Here is a 9,541-nt window from a genome sequence, read left to right on the forward strand (position 1 = left end):
GTAAACTGAATATTTCCTAGAATAAGATTCGTTTTGGCAGATTTGAGATGGGCTTTTGTCTTTCTTTTCTTGCCTCTGAACGCTCCGCTGGATGGCCTTTTCAACCAGTTTCGAKCTTGAATGGCTTTAATTGATGCGGGAGAGGCTGATCACCACTCCTTCRAAGGTTCTTGACTTCATCACCCTTCCTGACTGATYAATATCAATGGCTTTGCTTCTCATCTATTTTTGAATTTATTTAGAYCAGGAGATCATGTGTAGCCTTCTCATCTTTTAGGCGAGGTGGCCAGTGAAATTAAATTCAACTTCCCAAATAAATGGGGTCAAGTCGAGTTAATGCATGGTTTAAMARGCGAGATCATTACTTTTGGGTGACTTAACAACTAAATAAMCTTTGTTCTTTTATGGCTGTAGGGGAAAGTGGAAGTGGAGGCAGGAAAAGAGGAGATGAAGTTTGAAGCAGGACCATTCTCCTTCTACGGGATGATGGCTCTGACAGCGCCACCTGGTAAGAGCTCTAGGTCTTTGTCGTCATGGTGASGGACTATATGGGGGAAAACTACGAAAATCAGCCCTTCACTTTCTCCATAATRAATGTTTTTTGATTGTCATTAAGGTTAATTAATTGTAAGCCGTCCAAAGATTACAATATATGATTTATGTTTAACCTCAAATTCAAGATTATACTTTCGCAAGTATCTTTTGTAGCCCTTTTCTGTTCATGTTTTGTATTCTGAAGACCTAAAAAAGCTTCTTGTTTCTAAGCAAAGACTCAGTGATTGAGCTGAAAGTGGCTGTTTTAAAGAGGCAGCATGACRTCATGGACAAACGTCACCAGAGAACATCAGCTGGTGATTGACTCAGTCCTCCCACTTCATTCATAAACTTCACAGACCGCMATGTTCGGATTCTCTCTGTCGTTGGGTTTAGGGAGACACCTGGTGGTGAAATGGTGGAACATACATTCCTTCTAGTTCTAAGTGAAATCAAACCAAACACAGTTTGATGTTTCAGAGCTCTTTATCTAAAAACTAATTGCTTYTGATTGAAACTTCTCTCACGGATTAAATMATTTTTAAAGCTATTGATTATTTCTACACTACTGACACTCTTTTTTTCTTCTTCTTCCTTTCTTTCAYTCTTTTCTCCTCACGATGGCCTTTCCYTCTTCTTCCCAAGTGCCGTTGTCTCTGTCTCGTACATTCACCGTCAGTAGGGCAGAATCATTAGCGGGATCTCCAGGTATGGTGACTTTTCCTGTCCTTTTTAATGCCCATTTTACYAATTATATCTCCAGCCAGGAACTAACAGGGTTACCGCACAATCTGGGAAAATCTGATATTTGACTTAATKGATTTACAGAGCTGGATAAGTTTGGAAAGAGAAAATAAGATTTCAGAAAAATATTTGTGTTTCCAGATTAATCTAAATATACCCTTCCTTCATTTCTCCCCTACTTTAATACTTAGCTTCCTAATGTCTTTACTTCTTTCAATCCTTGTTCTCTGTCCAGTCTCTTTGTCTTCCTTCCTTCTTTCCTGTTTTACTCCTTCCTTTCTTGTTCTTTCCTTCTTTCCTGTTTTACTCCTTCCTTTCTTGTTCTTTCCTTCTTTCCTGTTTTACTCCTTCCTTTCTTGTTCTCTTTTCTTCTGTTCTTCCTCTCCTTCTATTCTTCTGTCTGTCCTTCCTTCCTGTCTTTTTTTTCTCTTTCAAATGTTACCTATGTCACGTCATTCCTTGTTTTGCCTTCTTTCCTTCTTTCCTGTTTTACTCCTTCCTTTCTTGTTCTCTTTTCTTCTGTTCTTCCTCTCCTTCTATTCTTCTGTCTGTCCTTCCTTCCTGTCTTTTTTTTCTCTTTCAAATGTTACCTATGTCACGTCATTCCTTGTTTTGCCTTCGTGTCTTCTTTCCCTCCTTCACCGATTCCTCTCTTCCTTGAATTCTACCTCATTTCCTTTCTTCTAGTCTCTTGTTTTCACAGGTTTCATCTGTACAGCCTGATGGTGAACTTCAGTATTTTCGGCCAAGAATTCTGTAATATGAAGTATATATATATATATTTGGCTATGAGTGTTTTCATTGATCCTTGTTGTGGTGTTTGTTGCTCACTATGAAACCTGCTGTTCAAGAACGCAGCAGCACAGACTCAAGGGCCTCGCCCCCTGAGCCATTAGTCAAGTATCTGAATGGTGTCTGAGTCCGGAGGCCCCAGAGTGGAAGCAGACTCCGCCCCCACTCGCCCCTGACCTTTAACCCTCCCACTGTCTAAACAAGACCTGCAGCTACAGCCCCCTGCTGGACAGCGCACATACGTATGTCCACATGTGCARACCCCATGTCCACACAAGCACACCCTCATGTTTCTGCCTGACCAGAAACAGCCACACTGAGCGTCTTTTTCCACCTGTTAAGATGCGGTGACTGGCTCAGCGACAAACGCACACCGCCTCTTTGTGTGTTGACCCGGTACCTAGAAAGTGGAGTACTAATCCACCAGAGTTCACATGCCAGGTCTTTGGCCCAAACACACACACACACACATCCTGACGTGGGATTACATACATTCCAGTCCCTGTGGCAGCATTAGAGCTGGCCAAGCCGTTTTCACTTTGTTGTGTGTGATTTCCACGTCTTTAAGGAGTGGAAAACATAATCTGGCTTTAATTAAAAATTAGAGGGAAGAAAACAATAACAGAGCAAATCTTCTGGGTGGTGGCACATGAAAAATCGGCAGCAGCATCCCCGGACATGCAGGGTTCACCKGCAAATGAGATTTCCATACATCACAGTGCTAATATGTAACTATAAAGACTTCAGCTCTTCTGTTGCTTTTGGTTTGTGTTTGAACTAGGATCTCTCTCCATCCTCGACTTTCTTGCTGAAACCTGAACATTTTGGATCATAACAGACATTAAGAACTATAAATAATATAAACCATCTGTTCTATCTGAACAACAGCATGATGCAGTCACCACCATGCTTTACTGTGAGTGTACTGGATACATATTTTACATTTAAGGTGCCATTCATTCTAAAAGAAATGTGAACAGTTTTGATATCTACAATGTGTGTAGGATGTCAAAGAGACAGTTTCCCTCTTTCCACATGTCAAAAACGTCCCAGSTAGCCTTGTTCAGTAATGAAAATGACCCCCTGTGAGTGAAATAAGTGTCCAATTAGTCCACTGATAGAAGCTGAAAAATAATTTCAACAATCATTCGTGTTCTTGGACTGTGTTTAATACTTGACCAGCGCTCTGCGATGCCCCGTTGGACTCTGCTCAGTCACATCTGTGCGTTTTGACCTCCTCATCTTTTTCTGTCCTCACAGAGAACAAGTCTCCTCCACGCTCATTTGGCCTGAACCACTCAGACTCCCTGAACAGGAGTGATCGCATAGAGGCCATCACGCCAACGCTGGGCAACAGCAACAACCAGCTCAACTCCTTGCTTCATATGTACGTCCCCGATTACTCTGTCAGAGCGAGGTCGGACCTGCGGTACATCAAGGTGAGAATAGCTGCAAGGATCGGGCCAGAGAACATGGAGACTCAAAAGCCTGAGATGTGTACCTGATGCTCATGTAGTTTATGTTAATGCACTGTAAAACATTTCAGCTGCGTTTAGTTGTGTCTGCTAATGTTTGCTCTTTGCGTCGATGAAATCTTGCAAGTTTTAGGGTGCATTCACACCAGCCCCGTTTAATCGAACTCCAGTCCATTTGATAGAAAGTCCGGATCGGTTTTTTAGGTGTGAACAGATAATCAAACTTTGATAAAGACCAAAAAAAGTGAACTCTGGTCCACCAATACCTAGGTCTTGATTCGATTAAAGTGACGTCTGGCACTTTTTGAATGCCAAACGGACTAGAGACCGCTCCAAAAGCAGGAAGCGGACTATACTGCAAGGCATTCTGGGTAAATACAAACGATAGAGGGAGAAATGTTTCAAAGTCTTTTACCAAAGACAAATGAGAAATCTATCGATATTCTAAATATTTTTGATCAATCTACCCACCTACTGAGGAATGTGTAATAATTATTAAACAACAAAAACTGAGTTAAGACCTAAACAAGTTTCTGGTTGACCTTACTGGCACTTGCATTTTCAAGGCAACAAATGAACCTCCATTTCTGAACAAGTCAAACCTCCTTCAGGTGTTTCACAGTGTGGCATAAATTCATATGTTAACAACAAAAACTTATTTTCTTGTTTTGTATTATGTTGCATAAATTTATACACTGTTCCGCAAACGGTGTATACCATTGATGCTTTATGAACGTGTCCGGTATCTGTTGCGAGAAGTGACCCCAGCAGCGACTCCTCTGTTGTCCAGGTAACGCGCCAGCAGTACCACAATGCCGTGATGGCGTCACGGATGGACAAGACGCCCCAGTCCACGGACAGCGAGCTCACCAAGATCGAGCTCACGCTGACGGAGTTTCACGACGGCGTGGAGACCCCGGCCATCGTCACCACCACGGCCAGCACCACGAGCACCTCCCCCGCCGTGGCCGTCGCCACGGCCAATGAGACGTCCCACCTGCTGACCCCGCAGCATAACTGTGTGGGCCAGAACCTGGGCCTGAGCTGGAGCAACCACAGCGCCCACAATGAGGGACCCATGTAGCCCTCAACCCCCCGCTGCGGCCGGTGGAGAGACCCTCCACCTTGTCCCCTGGACACGCATGGAGCAGTGGTGTTAGGTGAAGAGGGAAAGTGGGCGGAGTCAGGGTTCTGCTCCAACCTGAAGCCCCAGTTCAGTCAGTGAGACCTTTCCACTGTAGGGGTCGATGGCAGCAGCGGGGACGATGGGTCACCAGAACCCCCCCCCCCTCTCCCCCCGCTGTACTGACAGAACCAGTGAAACGAGTTTTTCAACGGACTGGAGGACAACGGAGTGCAGGTCCGCTCGCAACGTAATGCAAAGCTCGCTGGACTTTCTCCTCAGGCCAAAGACTTTGGTCCCGCCCCCATCCTCCTCCGTCCCGACACACTGAAACAAACCCTCCGCTCCAGTGCTCCCTGCAGGGAGGCTCAGGCGACTGCTGGTCCAATCAGACTCACACACAGAGCGACGGTTCGTCACAGACTGCACCAAAAGAAACCGCTAAACCGAGAACCAAGAATGTTTTTTTTCTTGTATTTATTTATTTTATAATATTGTTTGTATATATGTACACGTGGAGAAGTGAAAAAATAAACTAAGAGCATGCATCCCCAGAACATGCTACATATATGAACACCCACTCATGTATATGAGGAGGTGAGTCTTTTACAGAAACACTATGTACATTGAAGATCTATTATTTTTACTATTATCTTAAATCAGGCTTATAGTATCTTTTACACCTTTAAAAAAAAAAGAAAAAAAAAGCAAATCACACTATTGCCTTGGAGAGAAATTCTGTAATTAGATACTTTAACAAAGTGCAATGAACAATGATTTATTTAAGAGATGATTATAAAAGATGATTCAGTGTATTCTAAGTTGGCAGATGTATTTGTATGTTTGTGCTGTCTGTACATTTGTTTCTGAGACGCGCTCAGCTGCGTCTCTTCCTCTTTGTCTCTGTCGCGTTTTTGACCGACCTCAAGCACGTCTGGCTCAAGTGACGCCTTCACCAGTTACTGCAGTGTAGTTTGGGTGGGGAGGGAGTGAAAGTGCCAACCAACAAAGGTATCTATGCATGAGAGGTTCAAGTGTTTTTATGCCTTTAGTTCAATCAAACGTGAGAACTGCACAGTATTAACGGCCTCGTCCTAACACGTCAGAAAGAGCAACCTCGACATTAAATGATGCACAGCTAATGCTTTTCCATTGTTTTGCTTATAAATATGTCTGGTTTTGTTTTAATTCTGTTTTTTTTTTTTTTTTTTTAGCTGGTTTGGACAACGTGACAGACACCAGGCTGTCACGTTGTTTTGGCTTCCCTGCAGATTGTAGTTAATAACCCAAGCTTATTAGTTATTGAGTTGATCCGATTTTAAGATGTTCTTCAACAATGCTGGCTGCTATTAAAGAGACATATTTATACATCGTTCTGATTTTTACCGGAGGTAAGCTGATTGTGTTTCATTTGCATGATTAAAACATATTTTAAAGGATATTCCAGGGATGGGCAATTTGAACTAAAAACTGCTCTTAAGGTTACACCAGTTATAGGATTATTTTGTAAATATTGGCTCCCAACCTCTTGTATAACTTATGAAAATAATAACACAAGTCAAACAACAAACCTCTTCCTGAAGATGTCTAAAATAATTCTTTAGTTAAGGAGAAGCTGTCCCGTAATCAACGATTTTGCATGTTTAAGCCTTTTAATGTTGACTGGTGTGAACATGGGAAGTGACAGAAAAGCAACAAAATAACTAAAACTGAATCTAATCTTGTTCCTGACTAGCATTAAGCAAACAGCACAGCTGTTATTGATCATGTTGTTTCAATTCTTGTTATCGATAAACCTCATGATGAAAACCTTTTCAGCCATGAATTAGCTTGTTGAAAGCTAATGAATTCATGCTAGCTATCTTTAGCTAGCTGTGCTACGGTCCCTTTCTTCCAGTGTCTGTCAACTATACAGTTTTATTTATGAAGTAACCAATTGTTGCTAACTTCATCTTTAAAGTGATTCTAAAGCTAGAATAAAAACAACATTTCGGGTCTAATATGTTTGAAATCCACCTTTGGACAGATACTTAAGTATTAAAAAAGTCTTTACCTATCCCTGGGATGTTCAGAGAATTTGTTTTATTGGAAAATATTGACTTAATTTCTTGTTGAGTCAGCTCAAAGATGTCTGCTTTAGACTTGGAGGAGAGGCAGGACAAGAATGAACCAAGATTAAATATTTATATTATGCAAAAAGTTGAATTGTTTATTTGTTTCAGACAAAAAAATAAATAAAAAAAGCTTCTTCCCATCTAGCTTAACAAGCAGTTCTGTTCATGTTTTCCAAAATTTGTAGTCTCTTGCCATTTTTTTTATACTTTACCTCACAGGACAGAGTTTTAATGCACTGTGTGCTGGAAAGTAAAGTAACTCTGTGCAGATGTTAATGAAAATAGGAGTTTCCACGCCTGTTCATTCACATGTTGTTTTTCTTTTTGTGAGTTTTTTTCTTATTTTATAGCAACATGAAAATGTCTCTTAAGGCTGAATTAGTCTCTTTAAAATGTAATTCCCGATAGTAACCACTGGTGGTCGCTGTTTCTTCGTGTTTTTCCATGTGAGCGTGTTTTGAGTGTGTGTTAGAAAGCCTGGGAAATGAGACAAAATAGTCCACCCATCTGCTCCGCCACGAAAGGGCGTCCCCTCCTGTTTCATAAGCAGACACAGATAGCGTCTGCTCAGTTTGCAGCTGTTCTTTTTTGTTTGTTTGTTTTTTTTTAACTATTATTGTTGTTGTTTACTTAAAAGTGCTCCTTACGCAGCAATCCCATCCTGCTCTGCTGGAACAATCGCTCCCCTAAGATAAAACAATGTTTGAGTGCAGCATTTAAACAAGGCCGTGGGTCCCAGTGCCTAACAAAAGAATAAATAGCGCGGCAGTTCAAAACGACAAATATTATTTTTTTAATGAACGCACAACAGGAAACAGTGTTGGGGCATCTGCTGTGACGGGGTTTATATTAATACTCCATAAAATAGAAAACATGCATTCTCCTTTGTTCTAAGCTAACAACTCCATCATTTGAGTGAATGCTGTGGTGTGTTTTTACCTGCTCTGATGCTTCTACCTGAACACGACATTCCTGTTGCCTCTTTCAGCTGGTGGTTTAATAAAAAAGTGAATGATTAACAGATAAAACAGGAGTYGTCTTTTGTAGTTGTGGTTGTGCAAGTCACACAAATCCGGCGTCTTGGGAGACCAGAAACTATAATTCTTGAAAATTCAAGTGTCGCTCCTGTGAGCAGCATTTTCTTTTTTTAAAAAAAAACCAATAATTTTAAAGCTTCATCTGACTCTATCCCGCCCCTCACTCTCAAAAAATAACAAACATGGCGCCGTTCGGTGTTTTGTGTAGTTTTCTGGTAGTGTTACAGCGCCACCGACTGGCCCGGCATAGCTAGTACATCATTTTCTGTGGCGCTGCATCCTGTCGTGTGGACGCCATTTTTTCTTATCCGTCAGCCAAAAATATACTGATCTCGTCTCAGTGTGTACAAGGCCTGAAGAAATTTTTTTGTTTGTTTGTTTGTTTATTTTGCCAGAGCTGCAGTCATAAATCTATTTGTATAAGATCAGAATGTACCAAGGCTTTGATTTTAGAGCTCCAAAATAGTGTGACTGTTTGTCAATCTCATTTGGTTGTCTTTAGGACTTCAGGTTCTGCTGACTCAGCAGAGATAAAATGCTGAGTCAGTGGATGCTGGTGCACTGCACAACAGTGTCCGTGAGACTGAACAGAACAGCTGRCACTTCAGCAGTCTAAATGTAAAGCTGAGGTTTGGAGGATGTCACATCATCACCTTTACATTATGAAGAAGCTGCCAGTGTTGTCCAGTCAACCTCCGTACATCTTCTGAGCATTAAGAGCAACATTTCATCATTTTCCCCTCAATATCCAACAAAACCAGAACCACAATTAATGAAAAACTCTTTATTCTAGATTTTCATGTAATGATTTCAATATACAGTCTAAAGGAACATTTCAGGAAACAAACACTGTTCAGAGGAACATAATCCGATATGCATAAAAACAAAAGGACAGTTTAGAAAATATGAGGAGGATGTTAATGTTTCTGAGCAACACAAGGATGGAAAAAAATAATCTCCTATAGCCTAATGCTCTTCACAAGGCTTTATTAGTAAGGTCTGAATGTTACACTTATGTGGTAGGGTTACAAAAAGAAAATAAGAAGTTATTTTGAATAAAATAAAAAAAGGTCTATCTACAGTTCTGTGTAAACCAAGACCATTTAAAAATACTTATTTAGAAAAATAAGAACCTCAGCTAATATAGTAATTGTACTTTTCATGCTAACCCCACTTCCTCTGACTTAAGGTTTTCTGTACAGGTTTGCTGTGTTTCATGAGTGTAAACTATGCTGACACACTGGGAAAACCTTCAATGTTTCTTTTTTTTAGAGAGGAAATAACCGTCAAGTCAGAATGGACACCAACTGCATGTATGTGTGTATGTATATATATATATGCAGTTTATGCAACTTTCATCATTAGCTTTTACAGATGCCTTCTGACCACTTCTGCAAAGACGAAAACATGAAAATAAAAAAAAAAGATTTCTTTGTAAGAAAAAAAAGACAAACAGCTGTGATCTTTCCGATCAACATCAAATAAAGAAGTGACACATTAAGCTAAAAAAAAAACCAAAAACAAAAAAAACACATCCCTCCAGCCCACGCCAAACCAAACCAAATCAAATATGGAAAAAACAAGAATAGATTAATTGTACCTTTCCTTTCCTGGCCAAAATGATCAGAGCCGTACAATTTCAATAAAACCTGAAAACCTAGCATGTTAGGAAAGGAAAAATGAAGTCCAGGCAGTCCGCTTCAACACACACATGAACACTAA

At 40.7% G+C, this 9,541-nt stretch overlaps 2 protein-coding genes across 3 annotated transcripts in view; both read left to right on the forward strand.

The window, feature by feature from the left end:
* The window catches only part of LOC108165640 (metal transporter CNNM2-like), a 63,943-nt gene extending 55,695 nt beyond the window's left edge, over window positions 1-8,248 (forward strand). Inside the window, exons 4-5 of the mRNA XM_017303944.1 lie at window positions 4,933-4,938; window positions 8,113-8,248. Of these exons, the coding sequence (XP_017159433.1) occupies window positions 4,933-4,938; window positions 8,113-8,149 (43 nt within the window). The 3' untranslated portion in view covers window positions 8,150-8,248. The remainder of the gene's footprint in view (window positions 1-4,932; window positions 4,939-8,112) is intronic.
* LOC103465832 (metal transporter CNNM2) lies at window positions 78-7,801 on the forward strand. Of its 2 annotated transcripts, XM_017304042.1 has the most exons (4): window positions 79-508; window positions 1,180-1,242; window positions 3,331-3,509; window positions 4,336-7,801. In XM_017304042.1, the coding sequence occupies exons 1-4, from the start codon at window positions 448-450 to the stop codon at window positions 4,627-4,629; spliced, it is 597 nt and encodes a 198-aa protein (XP_017159531.1). In that variant the 5' UTR covers window positions 79-447; the 3' UTR covers window positions 4,630-7,801. The 2 variants fall into 2 exon arrangements, with proteins under 2 accessions (XP_017159532.1, XP_017159531.1); XM_017304043.1 differs by lacking the exon at window positions 1,180-1,242 and having other exon boundaries at window positions 78-508.
* Window positions 8,249-9,541: the final 1,293 nt, after the last annotated feature.

Source organism: Poecilia reticulata, linkage group LG1 (assembly GCF_000633615.1).
Source record: "Poecilia reticulata strain Guanapo linkage group LG1, Guppy_female_1.0+MT, whole genome shotgun sequence".
Taxonomy (NCBI): domain Eukaryota; kingdom Metazoa; phylum Chordata; class Actinopteri; order Cyprinodontiformes; family Poeciliidae; genus Poecilia; species Poecilia reticulata.

Bases quoted from the DNA above. Each gene is read 5' to 3' on its own strand.
- LOC103465832 (XM_017304042.1), top strand. From the start codon at position 448: ATGAAGTTTGAAGCAGGACCATTCTCCTTCTACGGGATGATGGCTCTG. The intron at 509-1,179 runs GTAAGAGCTCTA...CTTCTTCCCAAG, and splicing joins GGCTCTGACAGCGCCACCTG to TGCCGTTGTCTCTGTCTCGT. The intron at 1,243-3,330 runs GTATGGTGACTT...CTGTCCTCACAG, and splicing joins ATCATTAGCGGGATCTCCAG to AGAACAAGTCTCCTCCACGC.